This window comes from Delphinus delphis, chromosome 7 (assembly GCF_949987515.2).
Source record: "Delphinus delphis chromosome 7, mDelDel1.2, whole genome shotgun sequence".
Lineage (NCBI taxonomy): Eukaryota > Metazoa > Chordata > Mammalia > Artiodactyla > Delphinidae > Delphinus > Delphinus delphis.
In genome coordinates, this window is record NC_082689.1 from 6,430,261 (window position 1) to 6,457,300 (window position 27,040).

General features: G+C 44.7%; 1 protein-coding gene across 1 annotated transcript; it reads right to left on the reverse strand.

The window, feature by feature from the left end:
- Positions 1-978: 978 nt before the first annotated feature.
- On the reverse strand, positions 979-25,713 carry SPP2 (secreted phosphoprotein 2). The gene is made up of 7 exons (XM_060015888.1): positions 25,449-25,713; positions 25,225-25,349; positions 17,935-18,057; positions 16,702-16,812; positions 10,757-10,811; positions 7,632-7,727; positions 979-1,096 (listed from the first exon to the last, which is right to left on the reverse strand). Exons 1-6 carry the CDS (start codon positions 25,534-25,536, stop codon positions 7,642-7,644), a joined length of 588 nt encoding a protein of 195 aa, XP_059871871.1. The 5' UTR covers positions 25,537-25,713; the 3' UTR covers positions 979-1,096; positions 7,632-7,641.
- Between the last annotated feature and the right edge of the window lie 1,327 nt (positions 25,714-27,040).

Genomic DNA, 27,040 nt, shown 5'->3' on the forward strand with positions numbered 1-27,040 from the left:
ATACCTTGTGATAAACTGTAATGGAAAAGAAAAAAAAGAATAAGATATGTTTCCATTTACTGAATCTTCTTCTATGTCCTTTAATAGAGTTTAAGGGTTTTGTGTGTGTGTTCTCCATGTTTCTTTTAAAATTTATTTGTTGGTATTATTCTTTTTATTGTTACCATAACATCTTTTGTCTTATATCTTATAATATAAAATTGACTAGTATGAGGTTAGGGGGTTGTCTTCCTACTCAACTGTCATGCTGTTTTTAACAGGTTTTCAGTTGATATTCTAGAATATTCCATGCATTGAGCCATAGCTTTTGCAAATAGTATTAGCTTTGCCTCCTCCTCTTCATAACTGAGTGTAACCTATGGTTTCCCGCTCTGCTGTCTTTATCTGGTTTTGGTATCGATATTGTGAAACCCCTTCTACCTTTACAATCTCTCCGTGGCGCCCCCCCTGCCCGGCAACCCCCAGCACCCTGGTCCTTATCTGAACATCCATGGAGGACAGGTGTGATGTCTTTAATGGTCAGAATAAGATATTAACCGCGTATAAAGTAACCTACATTTCTGTAATTTGCCGGTCTCTGAATTCATCAGCCTTTCCCAAACGTTTGGGCTAACACATTCCTGTCACTTTATCCTGGAGGCAGAGAATAGGATTAAACAAACACTAAGCCTGCAACGTTCAGTCTTTGCCTCGTGATAGTCATGGGACCTGCAGCAGGAGTCTGTCAGGTCGTGCATCTGGCAACAGAACACTCTGATTTGTGATGTCAGCGTGTACATGGGGATCGTTCCAGCCAGTCCCCTCCCTGAGCACCGCTACCTTGCGCTAGCTCAGCCCGGCACTGCCTTTCCTTGGGGGGTCAGCAGGCCCGCAGGCAGAGACACTGAGTGAACTCTCCTCACGGCATTAGCTTCTCATCTAAAAATGTGAGAGTTACTCCTATTAAAAGAAAAGAAAAGAAAAGAAAAGATCAAGCGATGGAAGAAAGAGGAGAAGTAAGCCATTTATTATCGACTGGAACTGATCAAAAGAAAAATCACACAATTTGTAAAGTATCTTGCTTCATTGGAACTTCTATTCCTTCCAATGCATTTTGCTGTTAAAAGAAAGAAGGGGAGGATTAGACCCTGTGGCACGCATTTCACACTCTTACAATGGAGGCACAGGGCCCAGGATTCCTGGGCGCTATCGAAAAGGAATCCGAGAGGGCACCAGAGACTAGAGCAACTATGCAAAGCAGCCAGTTCCCTGAACAAGGAAAAGGGTGAGAGACACCTGCAGGGAGAAGAGGAGGTAATGGAGTCCAGGGAATGGAGACGAAGGCCCAGAAATGAAGGTCAAGTCTCAAAAAGCGAAGCGTCAGAGGTTCCCCGAGGAAAGGCTGCAGCCAGGTCGCGGGCTCAGTCTGGTCTAAGGAGGTGCTGATGGTGGGACGTTGTGAGGGAGGGAATCGATCAAGCCACTTAAGAAGAGCCTGGCTGTAGCTGTGGTCTTTTGAGGGCTGGGGTTGGAGGTAGGACAATTCATTCATTCACTCATTCATCCGTCTTATTCGTCCATTCAATAAACATGTGTGCATTGAGTATCCACTGGGGATTATGAAGATTAATAAGGCATAGCCCCAATCTCCGGAAGAAGAAGACAGAAATCACAGGCAAGTAGAGAAGACAGAGGCGGTCAGAGGACAGAATGGTAAATGCAGTTCCAGCTTCCCACGTTCGGGAGACCTCGAGGAAAAAGGTTTCTGCAGAAGACGTGTGAGCTAGACTCCAAGCACAAGCTGGGAGGCAGGGTCACTGGGCCTGGGAGCGAAGGTCAGACCCAGACTGGGGACCATGGAACAGTCAGCCGTGTGAGTCTTCCACGTGAAGCAAAGGCCAAGAGAAACCAGGGACACAGACAGGGACCCTACCATTGCGGGGAGTGCCCGATTTCTCGTGTCCCAAATCACTAGTGAGTTTAGATTCCACCTCCCAGGTGATCAGGACTTTGACCTGTAAGGACTGATGTGAAGATAACTCTGGTGACAGTACAGAGGTGGCTTTTGAGACCATCAGGAACATGCTGACCACCCCAGGCTAGAGTGATGAGGCCAGAACATGGTGAGGAGGGTCAGAGCCAAGAAACGTTTCAGAGGAAGGACCGGCAGGCAGAGCACAGTGGTAGCTGGATGGCGGTAGGGAGGGGGGTCCAAGACAAATCCGTGTCCGGTCTGGGCAACTGGAAGCTGAGTTGGATACAGGAGGAAGAGTAAGTTCCGAAGGGAAGAACTCCATTCTGAGGATGTTGTGGAACATCCCGGGGCTGTTTAGTCAAGCCTGGGGTTCAGGTGAGAGGGACGGTGTGTAAACAGTCCCCAGACAGGTGGGCCTCAAAGCCCTAGGGTGCCTGGGATGACCTGGGAGAGGGAGGACGGCGGGTGGAGGGAGAGCCAAGGCTAGAGCCCTGGTGACCATCACCCCCATTCGAAGAACAGAGACATCTTGGCCAAGAGGAGGGCCAAGGAGGCCGTGTCTCGGAGGCTGTGTCTCAGAGGCCAGAGGATTTCAGGGAAGAAGGGAGTTCTCATCAGCGTCAGATTCTGTCATGAGGTTCATCAGGCAAGGGATGGGCAGGGACCAGGCAGGAACGAAGGGCGGATACAGAGCAGGGCAGAGCCAGTGCCCTGCAAGAGGGGAGGGGGGATCCTGGAGGCAGCAGGTGCAGAGGCCTTTTCCTTAAAGACCAGATGGAAAGGAACAAGAGGGATTACAGAGAAACTAGGGATAAACCAAGGGTAGGGACCATTGTACAGTAGATCCCATCATTCCCAGAGATTTGTCTACTTGCTAATATTTACTTGTAACCTCCAGATCAATACTCCTGGTGCTTCTGAGTCATTCTAGGATGTTCACAGAGTGACAGAGATCTGCCCACGTTCCCAAGCGAGCTCATTCAAGGCCATCTGCCCCCGTCTCCGCTCCCATGTTGTAAACGAGTGTCCTTTTGCAGTCTACTTAGTGTCATGTTTCTTGCATGTCTGTACTTTTTCTTGCTGATTTTGCTGTTTAAAATGGCCCCCACGTGTAGTCCTGAAGTGCTCTCGTGTCCTGAGCATGAGAAGGCTGTGATGTGCCTTGCGGAGAAAATACATCCGTGGGATAAGCTTCCCTCAGGCACGAGTGACAGTGCCATTGGCTGTGAGTTCAGTATTAATGAATCAACCATATGTATTACATAAGACGTCTTTCAACAGACACACACATAAAACAAGCATACTGATTACTGGACAAAATGTGACCAAAGGCTGGTAGGAACCTAACCCTGTATTTCCCGCAGGAGCCATGGTTCAGGATTTGCTGATTCAGCGTCTGCAGCCACTTTATAGAACATCATTACTGTGAGTAACGAGAACGCACTGCACTTGGTGGGGCAATTGGTAGGCATGTGCTGTGAAGGAGCATCAGAGCAGTGTGTGAGACGCCAGATTTCCACCTCCGGGCGCTGGCTGGGCTTGTCTATCTTATGTGTTGGGGGCAGGGAGGGTGTCTGGCTTCCCCAGCGGGTGGGCTGTCATGGAAAATCATGACAAGAGGTTGTGACTAATAGGCTTCATTTCTGAATACTGAAATCACTCAACAGGTTCACCGAAGAGGCCCAGGTTCTAGGGTCACCTCCCTACATAGTCGCCGGCGGGTAGGTATGCTGTTAACATTGCCGGTCAGTTCAGGTTTTGGCCTTCCAGGTGTGCTTTACTCCATAGGTGCTTCACCCAACACGCGACAACTGTGTCTTAAACAAATGATCCTTGAGGTTTTGCCCTCTTGTGCTATTTTCTAAATGTGTACATAGTGACGTGAGGTCAAGTAATTCAGGAAGAAAAAGAGGTGCTTTGGGGACAGACATCGCGAGTTAATCCTAACCCAGCACCAGCTCTGAGAGGAGGGCCCTCCGAGGCCTTAGCTTCCTCATCTACAGAACGGAGATATAGTGATAAAACTCCACTTAGATGGTTGCAAGATTTACGTAAGGCAACGTAGGTGGAAGGTCCAAACACAGACCCAGGCACCCTTAAGAGCTCTGATCTTCATGGGTGCAGAGCCAGGCACGAAGTGGGGATTCGATGAATATTTTTTGGACAAATGGATCAAATCAGGAGACTGATTCTTTTCACCATGCAGTTACTGACAAAAGACCTCTCTAAGAACTGCTGCTCTGGGCCATAGAGCATAGGAATTCCACACTAATAGTTCCACGCTAATTGATCATTGCCACAGAAAGGAAAGAGCATCGCTCACGCTGCTGTGGTTTGGGTGGCGGCAGAGTGGTTTGTGGTCTTCAGGCCACTACGTCATGCAAAAGTCAGAGCTGGGCAGCTCTAAAGATCAAGAAAGTGTGAAGCTCTCAGACAGATATCTTGCGACATGAGAGCTGGGACCTGATTTTCCCCTGTTCCTATTTTAGGGTAGCAAATAAGAAAAAGCATCTCAGACCTCTTTGTTTAAATACTCCCTTTCACTACCCACACCTACATATTAAATGATTTTCTAGCAATCTGAAAGAATCCTAGAACAGTGGTTGTTAAATTACAAAAACACTTCCTCAGCTCCTAATTTGTTGCAGAAACTGCGCTAAGCTCTGAGGATTCTGTGATTCTCAGCGAGCCGAAGTCTCTGCCTTCAGAAAGATCCCCACAGGAAACATGTCATCCACAGTTTGAAAAGAGTTGTCCTGAACTTGTTCCCACATTGGTTCGTTCCTTCCTTTCAACCTGCGGGAACCCTTATTATAGTCTAGGCACTATTTTTAGCGTTAGGAACTAGACAATGGATATTGTTATTAATAACTTAGTATAGACATATTATTAACTGTATTTTTCATGTTATTAAACTAAAATAATAAAGATGACAAGGTAACACATCCTAAAAGAGCTCCTTGTCTAGCAGGGACTAAAGCAAATAGAATAATAATCATAAATCTTTGAAGAACTGAGCCCGAGAGTTTAGGGACTATGTCACTCTCCCAGCTCCTAAGTAGCAGAGAAAGCTTGGAAAAGGATTCCAGACACAGTGGACTGGCTCTTCACTGGACCCCCTGTGCTGGCCTTATCTTAGGATTCTAGGAAACTCAGAGCACAGTGTGGAAACCGGCCCCGCTGAGGGTCATGGCAGGGCAGGGATATAACTGGGACATCAAGGTCAATGTCCAGGCCAGGGCGGCAGTGTTTGGCCTTTAGTCTGCGCTGCCTTTAAGGAGACATGTTTTAAGTGATCAATTTCTTTACAGAAGTCAGATCATAAATTTATATTGGGATATATGTATGTGTATATATATACGTTTATATATACATATATATATATATATATATATATCTCCAATATAATCATTAATAAATAACATACAGCCAGTCCATTGAGAATTCTATTTTCTCCTGCTGAGGATGTTCTGTAAAGCAAAAAGAAATCATTTAAGTTTATAAAAAAAGAAAATGCTGAGTCTGTTTCTTTGTAATGAGTACTTTCTTGATTTCAGCCTGAAGCTGGTTTTTATTTTTAGGGTGTGTATAGCTTCAAAAGAAAGCCTACCATTTGCATCTTTTATCCAACACAGCCTCACTGGTAAATTTCCCTTCGATTTTAGGAAAATGTCAGTTGACCTCTTTCAAATTCCGGGGTTAAAAATTTATCATACTAGGCTTAGCTGAATTTTTTGATAACAGAAGGTCAAGAACCCAAAGTGAGAGTCTGTCATCCACTCAGAAAATACTTCCAGAATGCTTGCTGGGGGCCTGGCTCTGCGCGGGGCCATGGGAGATGCTGGCGACAGAAATTGTCTCTCTCCTCGCCTCGGATGAGGACTTTAGGGAAGCCATAAGGGGATGTATCTCTGACGTGCGGAGACCCCTTGGGAAAGAAACGCTGAGCTGAGATGTAAGTGAGGAGGAATTAGCCAGGTGGATGTTCCAGGTAGAAGTCTGATCAGGAGGAACTGCAGGTCTTTCAGTTTTGCAGGAGCTTCAGGGCTGGTGGCCTTGGGAGAGATGAGGCTGGAGAAGTGGGCAGGGGCCGGATCACGAAGCCCTTTGCAGGCCACGCGAGGGAGTCTGGACTTTATCCTGAAGGCATACAGTGTTATGTAAACTGTAAAACCCGTGAAAGCCCAAGCTTCATGGTTAACTTGTGTGTGTGTATGTAAAAATGAATGTACACTGAATCCATATCTATAATTACATCCAACGATTCCTTTTAAATGTGCCTTTCGTCATGTTCCTTTAGTACTTGGGAGCCTTTAAAAAGACAGAGCTGCCTTTGCTCCAGTCCCTAGTAGCTACAGATTTATATATGCATGAGGCAGGGGTGCTCAGTGTGGGTTTGCAAAACCAGGACTCAGCCTCCAGCACTGGGGCAAATAGGCTGTTCTTCCTCCTGGCTCAGGGTCTGCCTCTGCTTTGCTATATAAGTGAAGTGAGCCTTAGGGGGTTAAATGGAGAAGGATCAGAGTCTCCTCTGCATTTCCAGATAAACCTGAGGGCAGCCTGCAAGGTGGACAGCGTGGAATCAGGACCCGAGGCAAGATCTCAGGCAACAGGTCAGTGGTGACAGTGATGAAACGATGGACTAAAGCCAGAGAAAATGTGTGGACCCCTGTGGATGTCGGGAGAAGATGAAGGGTAAAGAAGGGCCAATGATTGTAATAACCTATAATGGGAAAGAATCTAAAAAAGAATATATGCATACATACATATATATATATATATATATATATATATATATATATATATAAACTGAATCACTTTGCTGTACACCTGAAGCTAACACAACATTGTAAATTAACTATACTTCAGTAAAAATTTTTAAAAAGAGCCAATGATACTCTAAAATTTTGAGCTGGAAAAGATTCAGTGGATGCTGATGCCGTCTATCAAGACAGGGAGCTGAAGAGGAGGCTAGTTGACCTTCAGGAGCCCAGGGATGCTCTCTGCAACTGCATCCAGTGGGCAGGTGATGTTAGAGCCTGGATCTCGGGATAGAGTAAGGTGAGCGATGTGTGTTTGGAAGCAATCAGTGATCAAGTCAGGCAAGTGGAATAGACGGCAGTAATCTATAGAAGAAGGAAAGGACTGGGCAAAGGAGACCAGACAAATGGTCACCAGGATTGAAATGACTGATTAAGAAAAGGAAGGCAGGTTAGATGCTAGAGATCTGAAAGATCACTATCCAGTTTGCAAAAAGCAGAAAAGTGAATGGGAGGTGGGGAGGTAGGGGCAGCAGTCACAGACCACAATTTTGTCAAGATGCTTAGCAGAGAAGGAAGTAGGGAGGGAAGGCAGCTGTTGAGATGGGGAGACTGGGTCAGAGAAAGGGGGCTGTTCTGTTTGTGGTTTGTTTTTTTTCTTAGAGAAATTTGATCACATCAACAATGGCACATATAAAAGCCATGGGAAAAAGACTGAGGGTGCAAGAATGAAGAGACAGTCGAGGATCAGTATTTGGGAGGAGAGAAGAAAAGGTGGGAGGCCAGACAGGAGCTGAAGAGCAGACTACAGACGCTGCAGGTGTGGAGACCAGCAGATTTAAGACATCCCCACCCTCCAACCCCCCGCTGGTAGCTTCCATCTCTAAATACACGTGTTTTTAGCTGTGTCCCCTTACCTCAAGGCTGTCACTCAAAGCCAGTGTTTATTCTTGCTCTGGGCCACAGGTTCAGGCCCCTTCTATTTCCAGGAGGAAAGCCCCTTCTCATGATCCCTGAAGATAGAAAGGGGATATACAGGCTTTGTCATTCACATCAAAATCTAAGACAACATGGACTTAGTGACTATAAATTAATGACAAAGCCTGTGACCAGCACCACCAGAGCCCCTCCTGCCAAGAGGCTACCCAGGAACACCATGACCTCATCTTGCTTATCAAGTTCTCCCTCACTCTCGCCCGCACGGTGTGACAGCTGAACCCCCAGCCACACGCCTTCGAGGGCAGGGACTGTCACATTTATCTTTCAGTCCTCTGAGGGATCTGCCCAGGGCTTGTCACACACATTTGTTGAATTAAATTGAATTGTCATGTTCAAAGCAGTCTCTGAGATGTCTGCACCTCTGTGTCAGTGGAGGTCCCAATGCCCAAAATGTTTTTAGAATTCAGCTCTGAAATTACCTTCCAAGGAATATAAAATGGATCAGTCACATTAATTTATATCTATATAATATTTTTTTTGTCCCAAATGACATTTTCTCAGAGAGGTAGCCAGCCTCAGAGATGGCCCGCTGGTATTCACACTCTTGGGTATTCCCCTCCCACATCGGACCCGGGCTGGTCTGCGTGATTAATAAACTATGCAGAAGTGATGCTATATCCCTTCCAAAATTAGCTAATAAAAGACTGTGCCTTCTGTCTTGGGTGCTCTGTTGCTTGTTCATTCTCCTCTCTCTCTCTCTCTCTCTCTCTCTCTCTCTCTCTCTCTCATCATGTTCTCTGGCAGAAGCCAGCTGTCATGTTTTGAGGACATTCAGACAGCCCAGTGGAAAGGCCCATATGGTAGGAAACCAAAGCCCTCATTCCAATAGCCCCTGAAGAATTGAGGCCTGCCAACCACCATGTGAGTAACCTTGGAAGTGGATTCCTCAGTCCCAGCTAAGCCTTCAGATGAGATCACAGCCACAATCAACATCTTCTCTACCTCATTTTAGAGACCCTGAGCCAGAAACACCCAGCTTGGCTACTTCCAGGGTCCTGATCCTCAGAAACTGTGTGATATAAATGTTTGTTGTTTTAAGCTGCTAAGTTTTGTGGTAATTTGACACATAGCAATAGATGACTAATGCACCCAAGTTGGCTATTAATCTGATTAACTGAATTTATTTCCAAAATTAAATCCAAGAGCACATGTTTTCCATCACTACAGAGATTCAAAAGAATGAGCCCTAGACTTGGAAGATAATTCCTAAAAAAATTGTTCAAAAATGTTCTCAGCAGTGGTCACATTTTTAGAATAACTGTATTTCTCCCCAAGTGGCACATTGGAGGGGGTCTAAACTCAGGCTCTTTTTTAAGCAAGCCTCCGACTGTAAGCTTTAGTACTTCAAATAAATTCGGAAAAAGCCTAAGGATGGTCAGACACTGAGCTCAATGAAACATTAATATCTGTGTTATTCATTTTAATGGAGAACTCTGATCAGAGGGTAAATTTCACAACTCTTCTGTAAAGCAGCATGAAAAAAACAGAGGCTTTAGAGTCTGACAGATCTGTCTCTAAGTCCTGTCTCTGCCCCTCTCTACCTGGATCGAAGTCCTACGTTGGCCGTGTAGCCTTGGACAAGTTACAGAAACTCATTAAACCTCAGTTTGCCCATCTACAAAATGGGAAGGAACATAGTATTGCCTCTCAAGATGGTTGTGAAGCTGAAGGAGAAAACTGTCAAGCAATTAGTAGAGAGTTAGTATTTTGTGTCTACAACAAACAACATGAGTTGTTACTCATTTCTTCTGTGTCAGCAGACAAGACACCTGGTTTACAGTGCTCTCATGAAGGTTAAATGAGAAAACTGATCGTAAAAGGGAGAAACTAAATAACTGTTAGTTCTGTCTGCTTGCTCAAAAGTACAGTTGAGGTTGGAGGGCAAAGAGAAGTTGAAAAGAGTTTGGATTTTTCAGAAAATGCTCCAGATTGGGACAGGAGGCAGGTGAGTGCTGATTTCCTCAGCTAGATTTGATATTTTGATTCCTGACAAATTTTAAGTGAGTTTTGATGCCTCAAAGTTAGCTTTTCAATGATTTGCAAAGCTGGTTTATGAAGGACTGTTCTTTTTTTTTTGCATTTTCCCTTAAAATATTTTGCATTTCAGGGGTTTATCTCTTATGACATGACTTCAGCAGAGTCTGGCTTGATCAGAAAAGGATGTGTTCGGTGTCCTACAGAAGAAAACAGGAACACTTAGCAAGTGACCGTTCATAAAATGGCTCACTTTTTGATCTGTCAGGAGTGAGACCTGTAACGCAGTAACAGTCATAAGGCAGGCCCCCTCTGCCCACTTCTGGAATGTTCTAGGACTTTATTACTGATGCCGCAAATACGCTTTTCCAGGAAGGAAGCAGTGAGAGATCACCAAAGAGTTCTGCTGCCATCAGCTCCAATAGAAAAAATCCTCCTAGTTACCTATTTTACCAATAGGTAGAAATGTTTCCTAAGCCATAGAACACGAACTCAATCCCACTTCCAATGAGAGACCACTTAAGAAGGGGAAAAAAAGAAAGCCCTCCCTCCCCGAAGCAAGATTCTCAATGGGATGGTCACCTCTGCTCTTATGGCTGGAGGATTACAGAATTCAGCCCCAGCCAGTCAGATGAGGTTTAGTCCAGATCCTTCCACCTACACACTGTTTCATACCTGGCTCCTAAAACTGGTCGTGCACCCAGGAGGGAACAAGCGTGCTCAAGCTGGGGGACCCTCTTACGGTAAAAACCAACACCTGTCCTGCCCAACTGGCAGAGATGTTGGGACATGAAATGGAATCATATATGGAAAGGCTCTGCATAAATACAGAGTTGCCTAAATGAAGAGGTGTAACATTACTGCCTACTGTTAAGAAAGGAGCAAAAGCAAATGTTTGTTTTCTGTGGTTTCTGTAATTGTTCAAAGCTTATGTACAGATATTTCTAGTTTTAAATGACTCCTTGATAGAGAGCTTCAATATGAAGTTGATTCACACACACACACACACACACACACACACACACACACACACACACATATATATTAAAAAGAACGGATCTCAACTTACCAAGCAGATAACTGTTTCTTGAGGTAGAGGATCCCAAGATATCTCCCAAAACCATCTAAGTAAATGTAGGCATTAGTATGTATCAGCACATGAAAGAGAGGAAAGGAAGGACACTGCAAAATATGCAAATATTGTCAGGAGGACTCAGATGTATTATATCATTTATTTTTAATGAAATAAGGCAATACATTACATTAAATAACTTCATATGGTATTGAACATGTAATGTCTAAAAAAGCATGTGGGGAAAAGCAACTTACATGAAGTTTAAATTGTCTAAAAACGTTTCCATTAGACTCAAAATGACCCCCAATTGTTGTGGATGAGAAAGACAGAACCTCGTTATATGGACTTGCAAATCAGCTGTGTTTAGGTCAAATTTGTGAGTTTTCTCTCTATGAAGTCCCCATATGTGTTCAATTAAAAAAAAATCAAAAAGTGTGCACGAGTAGTCTTCATGAAGCCACTGAAAGCCCATAGTCACAAAGTAAGGTGGCTACTTGACTCACAACCTTTCTACAAGGTGTCTGGGCCACCTACCTGTTACCCTCTCCATCGTGAACAGTCAGTTAGCCTGCTGGCTTTTGTCAGAGTGATTGGTCTAGCAGGTGGCACAGTTTAGTGGGGGAAAGAATAATCTTTTCAATAAACGGTGCTGAGACAACTGGATATCCACATGCAAAAGACTGAGGCTGGACCCCTTCCTAATCAAAATGGACCATGCATCTAAATGTAAGAATCACACAAACAACAAAAGAAAAAAATGGATCAATTGGACTTCATTAAACTTTAAAACTTTTGTTCTTCAAAGTGCACCATAAAGAAAGTAAAAAAAAAACCTCACAGTTGGGAGAAAATATCTGCAAATTTTGTGTCTGATATGGAACTTATATACAAAATATATAAAGAAGTCTTACTACTCAACAAAAAAAGACAAATAACCCAATTTAAAATTTGGCAAAGGAACTTTTTTTCTTTTTTGGTCACTTTGCACAGCTTGCAGCATCTTAGTTCCCCAACCAGGGATCAAACCTGCGTCCTCGGTGGCAGTGAAATCGCGGAGTCCCAATCACTAGACCGCCAGGGAATTCCGACAAAGGATTTGAGTAGACGTTTTTCCAAAGAATATAAACAAATAGTCAATCATTGCTCATTAGGAAAATGCAACTCAAAACAATAATGATGCACCACTTCACACCCATTAGAATGGCTAAAATTAAAAAGACAGACAATGATAAGTGTTCATAAGGATGTGTAGAAACTGGAACCCTCATACATTGCTGGTGGGAATGTAACATGGTACAGCTATTATGGAAAACAGCGTGGCAGTTTCTCAAAAAGTTACACACAGAGTTACTTTACGCCCCAGAAATTCCACTCATAGGTAAATACCCAAGATAAATAAAAATATACGCCCACACAAAAACTGGCACATGAATGCTCACAGCATCATTATTTACAATAGTCAAAAAGTAGAAACGGGGATTTCCCTGGTGGCGCAGTTAAGACTCCACGCTCCCAATGCAGGGGGCCTGGGTTCAGTCCCTGCTCAGGGAACTAGATGCCACATGTCGCAACTAAGAGTTCTCGTGTCGCAACTAAGGAGCCCGGCAGCTACAACCAAGACTCAGTGCAACCAAATAAATAAATAAATAAATAAATTTTTTTTTAAAAAGAGATATGTATAAAAAAAAAGTAGAAACAACCCCCATTTTGATCAACTAATGAATGGATAAATTAAATGTGGCTTATCCATACAATGGATTATTATTCGACAATGAAAAGTACTGATACATGCTATAACATGTATGAACCTCCAAACATGCTAACTAATATAAACCATTCACAGAAGAACACATATTGTATGTTTCTATTTATATGAAATGGCTGGAAAAGGTAAATCTATAGACAAAGAAAGTAGATTAGCGGTTACTAAGGGCTGGAGAGGACGAGGAACAGGGTAAGGGGTCTTAGGGTTTCTTTTCCAGATGACGAAGTGTTCATGATTTAGATAGTGATGAGAGTTGTACAACCTCATGAACATACTAAAAACCACTGAACTGTACACATTAAAGGGGTGAATCGTATGGTCTGTGAATTATTGGGTTGGCTAAAAAGGTCGTTCGGCTTCTTCTGTAACATCGTATGGAAAAACCCGAACGAAATTTTTGGCCAACCCAATTTATTTCAATAACAGTGTTATTAAAAAAAAAAAATGGGACACATGACCTAAGATAGGACAACGGGAATAATACCAAGAGGTCTCTCCAGCTGGAGCTAGAGAGAAGTGCTCTGTTTCCTCCTAAGTTTAGAGGATATGAATCTGGAGTGGTTTGCAGTCTCGCCTCCAGTTACAAGGAGAAAACTCATCTGCAGTAAGGGGAGGAGGGACGGAGAAGGAAAAACATGAATGTGGCCCAGATAGTGTTGACAGTCGCTAGATTGAGTTGTCCAAGAGGACAACTCCTTCCTCTCCTTTCTGGGAACGTGAGCCAGGGAATTAGCTCATTTTGGCTTAGGTCGCTTCTAGTTGAATTTCTATCATTTGAAATGGGAGAGAGTAAATAAATGAAAGGCCTGTAACTCTCCTCCCCCGAGTCCAGAATTCCTGTTCACTCTTCCTCAGTTTCTCCTTTTGCACTGTTTTGGGTCTCATGGCTGAAACTCTAGCCAAACCTCATCCCATCCACTCGAAATCAGAAGGATTTGTCCAAAATCAAGTCCATTCATCATCCTACAGATGTTAGCATTTCGTCGTGTGGTTGACTGAAGTGCTGTATAGAAATCGTTTATCCTCTACATGCTTCTTTTTCAAAATTAAAAAAGAAAAATAAAAACTGCCCATAATTGAAATATTTATTTGGTTAAGAGAGAATATTAGCAATTTTAGAAATGTATTTGCTCAAATCTTTTTACAAAGCATTTATACTTATTAAAATTATGTAGTGGAAAACCTGAATGTTTTTATATTAGAGACACTTTCTCTCATTGTATGCTTACCAGATATTTTCCATTTGAGCTAAGTCTTATTTCGTAATAATTAGGATGTTTGGTCTTGCTCTCCATGGCTTCCATCTTTCTTCACATTATATTCCTTCCTCTGGAAATTCCTTTACTATCTACATATGTTTTTCAAGTGGCCTTTATGTTCATTACTCTGGGATATTTTTTTTCAGTTTTCTTTCTTTTATTCCCTACTTCCAACAATGATTTATTTGTTCTATGTCTAAATTCATTCCAGTCAATTGTCTTTCATGTTTGTAGTATCATCATTTATTTCACTGAAAATCGTTAACAGCTGTCGTCTAATTTTTTTTTCTGTTTCATGTAAGAAATCTATTTTAGAGTTGCCAGGAATTACTTTAAATCTCCATCTGCTTTCTTCTCCTTCTTTCGAATTGCAGAATCCTTTAATTTAAGGAATTTTTTCTTTGCTCATCATCCTTTATGATCTCCTAGTCTTTGAGGCAAAGCAACCTGGGAGTTTATTTTAAAATCTTGTTTGTTTCCGGGACTAACTTAACTTAGTATCAGAGTCTTCTTACAAAACTTGGGACTGGAAGAAAAGTGAGTAGTCTTCAGTCTGCAGTTAGAAAGTTGCGGTAGGTTTGTGGGTTGTGCAAACAATCAGAATCAACTTTCCAAATCAACTTTCCATCTCTTTCCAAAGAGACAGAAGAGGGGTTAAATTAGGGGGCCACTTATTAACTTCAAATGCGTTAAAGGTCATAGAAGAGCAGGCATCCATTTCTCTCGACATTCACCGCTAACTCCTAGGTCTACTTGGCACTCTCTCTCACCTGCCCTGCCAGCCTCCCAGTGCCCCCATCCATTCTTACCTAGTTCCAGTCTGTTCTTCATCTATTCTGTCACTTCCCTACTTATAACCCTTGACTAGCCCCAAGCCAAGGTCCTTGACATGACCCATGAGGTCCACCTTGACCAGGCTGGTGTCCTCTCCAGCCCCAACCTTATGCCTCTCTTCTCGTATTTTTCTCCCAGTCATGATGGATTTCTGTCCATTTGTACCCATCAGCTTAGCTTCCCTCACACATCAGGGAACTCCGTCAGGCTCTCCCCTGTGCTGGGAATCTCCTCATCCTTCCCCTCCACACCCTGTGCCCTTTGTCCTGAGGTCACCCACCCTTCAGCCCCCCGGGGAAAGCTCGCTCTGACCCCACACGCTATTGCATCCTCTTGCTACGTGCTCCCGAAAGCTTGCCTGGTAGTCAGGGTAACCCCTGCTTAATGGACACTCCCAGACTCATCCACAAACCCCACAAGAGCCAGAGCAGTGCTTCTCTTGCTCTCCACTGTCTCCTAGCTTCCCCCATGCAAACCACAAAATCAATACGCACGAAATGCTTGTGACATGATGCTTGGTCCCTGTCACTTCTGGGTTAGCTTGACCAGGCGTGGGCCACTGTGTCAGCTGTGAAGCATGCCTTACAACCTGGATACTTTACTGGAGTCGAGGCCCTGGGTACCTGAACTAGCAGCAAGGAGATAGGGTCCAGAAATCTCCTGGGGATTGACCCTCAAAAGTTGCCAGTGAGAACGAGATTGATCAATAACCTTATGCTCAACTGAACATTTTTGCAGAATTCTCCTTCCAACAGTGAAAACACCCCTGCAACAGGAGTTTCTCACTCCTTCCTAACTCTAAAATGGACTTCCATATAAAATATGGAAGTCCTGGGTATGTTCATAATAGAGGAATATTACTTTTATGTGTAATTCTTGAAGTTGAAATTGTATACTCTTTTCACGTAATTTTCACTACAGATTTAAATCTTGAAAAAATTAATAAAAATATACGTAGAGAAAGATGTCATTGGACAGATTTGGCTGTCTAATGGTAGAAACAATTTTTAAGTAGCAGTCAAAGATATTATCCATTATGAATAAACAAATAACGTAATCGTTATGTTTTTATCCCAAATTAGAGTCTAGAAGCTTCCTCCTCATATCATATTCTTGACAATCTCTTCCTCATTTTTCTTGTATTCATTCAAGTATTGACTGAACATCTACCCTGTATCAAACCTTGTCCTAGATGACAAAACACACATTCCCTGCCCTCATTTGATGTACATTCCAGTAAGGAAAGCAGTCAGTACACAGACAAATAAGTAATATAATTCCAAGTCAGAAATGTATATATACTGATTTCACAGTATTATTGCAGATGAATATCAGTGCAATTGAAGGAAAAAAGATGTGTCCTGCCATTTGCCAAGCATCTATTACGTACCAGATTCTGGACCAGATCTTTCATGTCCATCCACTTCCTTGGTTTTCTCAACTTCCTATCGGGTGGTCTCTATTACTGGCATTTAACAGATGAAGAAGCTTCAGATCATGGAGATTAAATTTCCTGACCTAGGTTGCAGAGCTGGTAAATGAACACTGATGTATCAAAAATGCCCCTCTTGGGCTTCCCTGGTGGCGCAGTGGTTGAGAGTCCGCCTGCCGATGCAGGGGACACGGGTTCGTGCCCCGGTCCGGGAAGATCCCACGTGCCGCGGAGCGGCTGGGCCCGTGAGCCATGGCCGCTGAGCCTGCACGTCCGGAGCCTGTGCTCCGCAACGGGAGAGGCCACAACAGTGAGAGGCCCGCGTACCGCAAAAAAAAAAAAAATGCCCCTCTTCATGCCACTAAACCACAGAGGCAGTGAGATGCATACTTAGATCTAAAACTTTGAAGATTTGCTCATTGTTATTTTAAGCTCACATCCTAAATCTTAGGAAAAGAGAGAGAATTGGAAGAAGTAAGGGATATTGAACATGAGGTTGCAGGTGTAAAAGGGAGATGCCAGCTGAGTCAGCAGAGCTATATCTGAGTGATGCTCCAGCTACTCTGTCACACCGGCCTGCCTGTCACAGACCCACACAGACCCTAAGAGGTAGGTGCTGTCCCAAAGGATGCCAAGCCCCTGCACCTACCTCTTCACTGCTGTTAGACTCGGAGGAGCTGGAGGACCACTGGCAGCGAACCCACACGTCCTGCACCTGCTCAGCAGACACCCACACGGTGCTTCTGCAAGCAACTGCCGGCTGGAAAAGGGGAAGCAGTGAGTTCCATGCCCGGCAGCTGGTAGAAATGGTTACGACCTATCTAAGAAATCAGGCAACACCATAGGGCTTGACGCAATGATGCAGACAGAAAGGAAAAATTCACAGAGACATTTCATTTTTCCAAAATGAAAATTTCTCAAGACCTAAGCAGAAACAAATGATGACTTAAATATCTCTTAGGCTTTTGCTACATTACAAGTCCTGAGGGAAAGCAAACGTTCCCTTCCTGAGCACTGAATGGGCTCCCTCGAATGGCTTTCCTTTTGAACAACAAGAAATGGGAAGATCTCCCAAGGACCCTGCTCTGCTCTCCCTTGGCCTCAGATTTCATTAGAAACAAATGCTAGTGACACTTGGGTTTGGGACCTTTGTGAAACAGAGCCACAGCGAAAAGTCTCACGAAACAACAAAACAATAGGTCCTCTTTTCAGGATTGACACCCCTGTGTAACGACCCAGAGATCACAACGATAAAGTAACAAAACCCTGAGACCTCGTACATCTGAACGAGAACGCCTCGGACAGTGAATTTGGGGTGCCTCCCATCCCTGGGGTTAACCAAGCATGGGGCCATGTGCTGGTCACTGAGGAGATGAAACTGACCACGCTGTGGTCCTGACCCCCATGGAGTCCAAGCTGGTGGAGGAGACAGATGTTATACAACAGTCAACTATAAAACAGTGCACCTCGCACCAGGAACACAGCTGGCATTTTAAATTCATTTAAAATAGAATTTGAAATGTCTCTGGGATTTTTCTTGGCTATTGGCCTCTTCGTATTCACTTTGCCTGGAACCATCATTATCCCTATTTTTAAATAGGAAAGCTGAGACAGCTGAGAAAGCTGAGGCAGCAGGAGTTAAATAATTTGCCAGGATTACTCAGGACTGCGGACTCCAAGAGCTCGAGTCCTCGACCACTGAGTCACGCCGCCCCTGCCCAGGGGACAGCGTGGACACAGTTAGTGGTGCCTCCCAGGGTGTTCAGACACCAGGCAGTGGCCAAGCCCTTGGTGTGGCTTTGAATCAGGTCCCGGCGATGTAGGAAGACAGGTGCTCCCTTGCGTTGTTTTCTGGGCTGGTGGCCTTTCCCCCGACTCTTACCACGTAGTAGCCCCTCTGGAAGTCACAGGTGGCGGGGTCTTCCCCAGAGCCCCTCCTGCACGTCGTCTCCCGGATGCGGAGCTCTATGTCCATGGTCAAGCTGTCCTCATCCAGGATGTTGACCTTCATGAAAACAAAGCGTCAGTCTGCCATAGATGTGTTTCTGAAGGTCACACGCTAGGAATGTGTCTCCTTGCCCAAGGAGAGAAAGTGACAGAACACCCCACCACTAAAGCTTTCAATTTTCGTGGCAATCACCCAGTTCCACGCCCTCATTCTGAAGACCAGGGGAAGAAGGGCTTTACCGAAGGCTCACAAGACTTTACTGAGACAATAGGACCAGAACTTGGGTGTCCTGCCTCCACGCTAAGCACTGCTGCTAATGACTTACATTTATGATGAATCCTCGGGATTTACAGATTCCGTATTTGCAAATTTGCCTACTTGCTAAAATGTACATCTGACCCCAATCAGTACCGGCTGCCCTCACGGCCACTCATGAAGACACGCTGGGCGGCAAAGAACTTGAGTCGCCAGATGCACGCGCTCCCGACCGGGGTCAGATGAGGTGATGAAAGGCTCAGGCTCTTTGCCTCAGCAGCCGGACCGTACACAAGTCAATTTCATGGTCTATTGTGTGTCACGGTTTTCTCATTCTTGTGCTTTTCCTTGGTGATTTTGCTGTTGAAATTGGCCCCCAAGCCTAGTGCTGACAAGCTGTCTAGTTTCCTAAGCACAGGAAGGCTATGATGTGCCTGACGGAGAAAATACATGTGTTAGCTGAGCTTTGCTCAGGCCTGAGTGACAGCGCTGGTACAGTGAGCTCAATGGTGACGAGTCACCATATATATTAAATAAGTCTTTAAGTGAAAACACACAGAAAACAAGGGCACATATTGATCAGTTAACCGAAATATTGTGACCAGAGGCTCTCAGAAACCTCACCCTGAATTTCCCCAGGATAAACGGCTCAGGATTCACTAACCCAGTGTTCGCAGAATATTTATGGAATGTAACTGCCGCAAATAACAAGAATCAACTTATTTTAAGTGTCAACGTACGTATGAGATTCAGATTTAATATCTAATATGTAAAAATTATCAATGACCAGGGTCATAAATAATGGCAAGGCTGAGTTTTTAGTCCTACTTGTTTTTAGAAAACTCTACTTGTATCAGCACTCTTCATCCTGAGTCAGAAAGAGACACAAAGACCCCTCCATCCCGAGCTTGGAGCTAGCCACTTATTTCCAAAGCAAAAGCAAAGTATTTTAAGTGTCATTTTCCTAAAAGAATGCTCCATACTTTCTTAATAATTCCTGAAATAAGTAAGTAGCAAGTACATCTCTGCTGTACAGTGTTATCCAGCCCCGCTTCCCGGTTGATCAGTTCGGATCTATGAATAAGATTACACAGTTTTCCACTCCTTTCCACCAAGGGTGGGATACTGGGGGTACCTTCCAAACTTCCTGATGAGTGTGCTGTTCCGATGACACGGACATCTCCTGACTTACTAAATGCCCACTGTGTGTGCTGCACCAGAAGCACAGCAGGGAAGACCCCACGGAGCACCCCACGGAGCTTAGATTCCACCTGGGGCAGGGTGGTGGGGCACCACGCAGCAAACACACTAAAGAAAACTGAACAAGGACCTTCCAGATGGCTATAGAGTTAAAAGAGCAACGTGGCAGTGGGGATGGAGAGCAGATAGTTTAGACGAGGCACCTGAGAAATCCTCCCAAGGAAGGCGTATTTAAGCTGGGACTTAAAGGATGGGAAGGAGCCCATCGTGTGAGGAAAACGCAGAGCCAATGTCCTGGGGCAGAAAAAGCCCAGCGGTGGTGGTGAAGCAAAATGAACAAAAGGAAAACCAAACACCCTGAAGGTGGAAAGGAGTGCGCCAGGTAGTCGATGGTCCCGTAGCCCGTGGGAACGAGTTTTGACTTCATTCTCATTGCAATGAGAAGTTCTCAGAGGCTTCGAAGAGGTAAGATCTGAGTCACCATGGCTGCTACAAAGAGAGCACACGGGGGCAGGGACAAGATGGCAGCAGGGAGGTGGGCTCCACTGCCCGACCCCACCCCAGGCTCCAAAAACTCCTTCCCTTTGAGCTCTTGAGCCCATCCTTTGGCAAATTTGAGTCAACCCTCACATTCACCTACTGCCCAGTGGGGAGAGAGGTGGTGACAGCACTGTGACAGTCGGTGGGACCACTTTCAGGCAGGGAGTAACGGGATAGTTTGCTTTGGAAAGAAGTGGTCACAGCGCCAAGCTCGGGATGGGGGCGTCTTTGTGTCTCTTTCTGACGCAGGATGAGGAGTGCTGATACAAGCCGAGTTTTCTAAAAACAAGTAGGATTAAAAACTCAATCTTGGGCTTCCCTGGTGGCGCAGTGGTTGAGAATCTGCCTGCCGATGCAGGGGACACAGGTTCGAGCCCTGGTCTGGGAGGATCCCACATGCCGCGGAGCAACTGGGCCCGTGAGCCACAACTACTGAGCCTGCGCGTCTGGAGCCTGTGCTCCGCAACAAGAGAGGCCACGACAGTGAGAGGCCCGCGCACCGCGATGAAGAGTGGCCCCCGCTCGCCGCAACTAGAAGAAAGCCCACGCACAGGAACGAAGACCCAACACAGCAAAAATAAATAAATTAATTAATTTTTTTAAAATTCTGAGATTTAAAAAAACTCATCCTTGCCGTTGTTTATGACCCTGTTTACTGATCATTTTTACATATTAGATATTAAATCTGAATCTCTTAAAAAAATTAAAAACTCTTCAGCTGGAGCGCATCAAGCAGGCTCTCCCTGCCAGCCCCACACCCCCCCCCCATCATGCTTCCACAATTTCTTAAAGCAACCTGATGAAAGCAAACTGGCAGGACAAAAGCTTAGTTTAGAAGATGAAAATGCAGGGGGTTTGTGTACTGATAATTTTAACTGTGAGATGATTTTGCAAACTTTTTGCATCTCTAAGCACTTTTAAGCACCCTTTCCAGAATATGGAGAAAAGTCAAATAACTCTGCTTTTTCATTTGAATTCACTTTCAGCCAGTGAATTTCTGCTCTGTGTTCTTTGAAAATGTGGGACAACCCAAATACTCAACCCTAAGGAATCAACTGGAGAAAATCCCAAACCCAGCGTTATGGCTGAAATAAATCATGGTCCTTTACAATCGGTGTTACAGTGTGGTCCTGTTTTTTTAAAAAATATATATTTTATACCCACATATGAAGAGAAAAAAATCCAAAAAGACATCCTGCCGCATGTTCATAGCGGGTGTCTCAGAGGGCTGGATAACAATGTTACTCTTGGTTTTCTCTTTCTTGTTGTATCCTGTGACTGTTTATAATGAGTATATTTTGATCTTTTTATTTCAAAAAGAAATAAAAATATACAAGCCATAAAATACCCGTAACAGTTCCTTTTGGAGAGTACAATGTTTAATGTTATGTGTCAGTTTAGCTGGGCCACAGTGTCCAGAGCTCTGGTCAAACATTGATCTGGATGGTTCTGTGAAGAGGTTTTTGGATGAGGTTAAAGTGGTGGACTTTGAGGAAAGCAGATTACCCTCCTTCATGTGGGTGGGCCTCATCCAATCAGTTGAAGGTCAGACTAGAGCCGAGACTGACCTTTTTCTCAGCAGGAAGCAATTCTGCCAATAGCCGGCCTTCAGACTTGAACCGCAACGTCAGTTTTTCCCTGGGTCTCCAGCCTCCTGGTCCACCCTGCAGATTTGGGCTTTACCAAGCCTCCACAGTAGTGTGGGCCAATTCTTTAAAATCTATCTCTCCCTGTCTCTGTCTGTCACTGACTCTGTCCATCTCTTCTCTGTTTCTCTGGAGAAGCCTGACTAACACAGTGATCATTTAGGATTTTCAAACTAAGCCCTTATGATTGGACAAAAAGTAAAGCTCAGGTATAGCTGCCTAGCAAAACGTAGAAAGCCAAGAAGCAAAACGTGCAAAGAGGAAAGGTAAAAATGGACAGAAATGGTCGTAGACACATAAAGGATCCCAAAGCTTCCGTGGCTTTGCCCCAAATATCCCAGAATCCATCTACTCCTCACCTTCCCCACACTAAGAGGCTCAGTTGCCATAGGTCACCATCTGCTTCTCACAGTTGCTGTCTGGGCTTCCTCCTGGCATCCCGCTCCACACAACAGCTGCAGAGATCTTAGAAGATCTTCTTGCACTTCATTTAAAACCTCCTCCCAACTACCTCCTGCAGGAGGTCCTCCCACGGCTGGAGGTTCTTGTCACTGAGTGAGTCTTAGCTCAAATACGGCACCTCTGTGGAGACTTCTCTCCCCTCTGACAGCTGCCCCAGCCCAGGCCCAGCCCATCCATCACCCTGTTTTATTTTCTCCACAGGACTCCCCACTCTCTGAGACTACCTTCACTTATAGAATTTGCACCCCATTCTCCCTTCATCCCCTCCCCTCCTCTCCCTCCCCTCTCTCTCTGCAGTGGTATCTGAGCTCCATGGGAGCACGGCCTGGTCCAGCCTCTCTGTTCCTCACCCCCAGCACAGGGCCTGTGTCCACCTTTCCTTTCTCTGCTTGTGTACATTGAGGAAACAGTCTGTGTGTGCCTAGTGTCAATGTTGGAACAAGGAAGTCATCGTGGCTGATTACGTTTCCCCGTGCTCTCCCATCCTTTTTAAACCTGGAGCCCAAGAGTTAAGTTACTTACAATCAATTGCAAGAGCATTTGATCCAAGTCCCTGGTAAATCGCAGTGGTTCTTAACCCTGGCTACACATTAGAATGACCAGGAAACATGTAAGAATATGAGCCCCACCCTCAGGGATTGGGATTTAATTAGTCACCATCCTGCCTGGACATCAGGAGTATTTCAATCTCCCAGATGATGCTGATGTGCAGGGGTCGAGAACCACTGGGCTTATGAAGCAAACTCAGGGATAAAGTAGTGGGGCCGGACCCCTCACCCTAAGCCCACCGAACTCTACCCCAAACCTCCTGCACATACGCAAACATGACCAAACCACTTATTTCCTTCGGACACACTCCTAGAAATGAAACTATGAGATCAAATGTTATAAACATTTGCTATTTTTAATGTTTAACGTGTTTATAAACATGCTTAACAAATTGCACGTTTGCAAAGATAATTTTACCAAATTACATTTTCTCTAGCAGTGTTTGAGATTTCCCTTTCACCTTTCCCCTGGTTATTTTCATTCTGATTTTGTCGGCTGTCGGAGAAGTGACACATTTTTCGCAATGTTTCGAGCTCATTTCTATTACTATTTTGTGAATGGTTTTGTACCCTCAGGGACAGTGATCTGATCTGTTCCCTCATCTCTTTCCTGAGGACTTTGCTTAGCTCTGAGTGGATCTCTCATGGCTACTGTTATGAAGGGAATTGGCATATTTGGGGCCATCTTCAGGGTGTTTATAGAAGGCATGACTAACGCATACAATAAAGCAAAATGTGAACCACTTCTAAGAAGAAAGACGTATCACCAGGACAGATCAAAGCAGGAGAGTTCTTCCTCCACTGGGAGAAGAAAGGAAGTTTTCATGGAAGGGACACGGTGAGTGTAACTTGGCCAATGAATTTGAATAGTGAGAAAAGGCTGGAAAGAAACGAGAATGTGCAGAATTCCAGGTAGCAGAGCAGCGCACAGGAGGCGGAGCGTCATCTCCCTCCTGTGTTCTCACTAAGGATCACACGCTCACATACATAGGTGTGTTTCTTTGCAGGTGCCTGTGTGTCTGGGCTCAGGTGTCTGATACCAAGATGGCCCACATGCTGGAATGTTCTCCGGATGACTACGCCTCATGCTAGCTCGTCTCTACTGGCCAGATTTCCATGGTGTCAGTAACTGGTTCTCTCGGGACCTGCCCTCATGATGTTATTCACTTAATTAACTACTAACTTTCTTCTGTAGCAAGCACTAGCTAAATTACAAGCAAATCTAAACTCATTTGCAAGCTTGGCAAGAGGACACCGATTGCCCCACACCAAACGTGGATTTCATTAAGTGCAAAAGATGGAAGCCCAAACAGCCAGTGTACGACGGAGGGGTTCTTCATTCTGCCCAGTCCTCCTCCAGAAGGAACTCGCCCTCTGGCCTGGCAGCTGACCACACGTATCTCGCCGTGCTCTCGCACCGCGACAGCCAGGCCAAGTGACCCCAGTCTGGCCACAACAGCCTGGTTCTGGACTAGCTAAAGCATCATCTTCGTGACCTATGACCCAATTAGAAAAGACAGCTGGGACAATTCAATTAATTTCCTGGGAATCTGGAAATAAGAAACTGAGCTAGTTTATGAAGGAGCTGGGTCAAGATGTATTTGGAGACTGGAGCTACGGAGCCATGAGCTGTGTGCCCTTCACAGGAGGAGAGGGGACAAACCAGGTGTGTGCTAAGGTGGTGCCCAGCAGGGATGGGAGAGGTGAGCATGAAGGTGGAGAGGAAGTAATGCCCTTCTGGCCTCTGCGAGGAGGCGGCCGCTGCCTGGACCCCTGGCCATGTCTCCACAGTTCGCAGTTCCCAGGCGGCCCGTCTGCAACGAGTTCTCACTTGTAGGACCAGGAACTTTGTAGAAGCTCCTCACCCCGCATCTTAACCTAAACTCTTAACCTAACCTAAACACTCCGGCAGGTATTTCTGCTGCCCCCCCACCCCCCTTGCACGGGACGACGAGCAGGAGGTGAAATCACCTGGGGCCCAGCCAGGAGGGAGGCGATCTGCAGGCTAGTTTCTCATTTCCTTGGAAGGATAATTCTGTTTCTTTCTTTGCCAATCACGGCCTTAGTCACTGGAAGCCCATGAAAATTCATCTTTTCCCCATTTCCCCAAGCTAACAGGAAACAGACTATTACAAAATTGACAAAGCAAAGTGGATTTCTTTGGCTCAAAAGCCAGAATTTATTTCCTATAAGTATTAGGAGCAGAACTGCTGAACTTGAAAAAGCCTCATTTCTAATAAACAAGCAGTTTTTAATAAAACATCTCAAAAGGAACCATGGGGACTTTGGGTCCAGAAGCAGGATGTGCAGAGGGTAACATCTGGAAATAGGGAATGATGCCAGAGGGAAGAAAAATGCAAGAAGAATCAGTCATCCGAAGTAGCTTTGAGAGCTTTACGACAATAATTATAATTAAATCCTTTCTCTATTAAAAAAAAAAAAGAGTGTGAAAGAGATGAGTAGCTATTATCTTTTTAAACTGGAAAATTTTTAACGTGTAACCCAGAAAAGGACAAAAGAAAAAACCAGAAAGCAGTATAAGGAGGACTAGAGCAGACATACCAAGCACTTACTCTTCTAACTGAGCTTCTGAACGCCCGAAACAGATAGGGGCTCAGCGACTGGGAATTCACTTTTGCCACGGAGGCGTTGACAGCTTCCCTCAAGGAAGACGGGTCATAGTCATACACGGGAAAACCTGGACTCATAAACACATGAGGACACAGTGAGACAGGATGCATGGATGAGGACAGCTCTGCATCATCAAGGGCAGGTGGCCTGACCCTGAACTCCTTACCTGCACAGTAGTGGAACCAGTAGTTCGTTCCAAGGACAAACATAATCAGCACCTTCATCACCATCTTCTCCATTCTGGGAAGGATCATTTCAGTTCCGATCCCAGCAGATTGTGTCTATGTGTTTGGGGGTGACCAGTCGTCCTGAAAGCAGCTCTTTATCCAGTGTGACCTGGCTTGCTCACTCTGACTGAAGCAGACTGCGGCTTCAACAGAGACAATTGATCCTGCAGTCAATATTTACTGCTGCCTTTTCCTAGGGAAAGGGTACAGTTTGAGGACGCTTTTGAAGTTTGGACCTCAACATGGGACTTTAGCCCGCGGCAAGAGCCGTCAAGAGGCGGGGACTCCGCGTGCACTGTTTGCTAATTTCATCCACATGGACGGCCTATTTCTCTTTATTTTCCTTTCATTTTTGGAGAGAGGGGATGCCACCTTACTTTCAACAAAACAGTTAATTTTACATTTTTGTCCATTTAATTCCCTCTCATAGTCCTAAAGATCCTGCAGTTGACTGTTTATAAAAATTGTGTGGTTATTTCATGATCATACTGGAAATTATGACTGGAAAGGAGAGAATTTAATCTGCAGGGCTTAAATATGCCAAACAAGTTCACGTGCAATAAAAAACAGCCTCCGTGTCCACCAGCCCTCTCTGCTTATGGGCATTTTCACATCTCACTTGGTTGATAAGGTATTTGCATACAGATGAGTCTCGTGCACTATAAGATCCCAAGGTAGTTTGTGAATCATTAAAAAGAAGACACACTTTATAGTAAATACAGTTGTGTTACATGCAACTCATGGTGCTCTCATTCCTTGAATTCAGTATAAGAAGCTGTAGTGTCCTGGGGCTCAGAAATACCTGGATCAGAATCCTGGCTCCATACCTGTGAGGCGTGTACCCTTGGGCATGGTACTAAATGTCTCTGAACCTCAACTCCTTCACCCATAAAGCGGGCATAAATGGTTAGATGTAAAAGTGTATTATGAGTCAGGGAGGCACAGAGAGAGAGAGAGATTGATTTTAAAGAACTGGCTCATACAATGGTGGATACTTGGTGAGTCCAAAATCTGCAGAATGGGCTGGCAGGCTGGAGACCCAGGGAAGAGTTACAGTTTGAGTCCAAAGGCCACCTACTGCCACAATTCCTTCCTGCCAAGGAGATCAGTCTGTGTTTATTCCGACCTTCAACTGATTGGGTGAGGCCCACCCACAATACGGAGAGCAATCTGCTTTCCTCAGAGCCCACTGATTTAAGAGTTAATCTCATCTAAAAATTATCACAGAAACATCCACAATAATGCTTGACCAAATATGTGGGCACCATGGCCAAGCTGACACGTAAAATTAAGCATCACATAAAAATTAAATAACAAACCCTTGGAAGAATTCTTAGCAAATTAATGGCTCAGTAAACAGTAACTGCTGGTAAGGATTCAATTCAATAAATATTTTTTAGTATCTGCTGTGTAAAAGGCAAGAGGTCCAGAGAACATCAAAATAAACGAATCATCTAGGTCACTCTGCTTAAACAAGGCAAATATAAGTGCCAACAAGGGAAGCATAAATTGCTATGAGAATTCTGGGAGA

Coding starts and splice junctions, on each gene's coding strand:
- SPP2 (XM_060015888.1), bottom strand. CDS start 25,536: ATGATCCTTCCCAGAATGGAGAAGATGGTGATGAAGGTGCTGATTATG. Junction 25,350..25,448: donor CTGGTTCCACTACTGTGCAG/GTAAGGAGTTCA, acceptor TTATGAGTCCAG/GTTTTCCCGTGTATGACTAT. Junction 10,812..16,701: donor AGTCTAACAGCAGTGAAGAG/GTAGGTGCAGGG, acceptor ACATTTACTTAG/ATGGTTTTGGGAGATATCTT.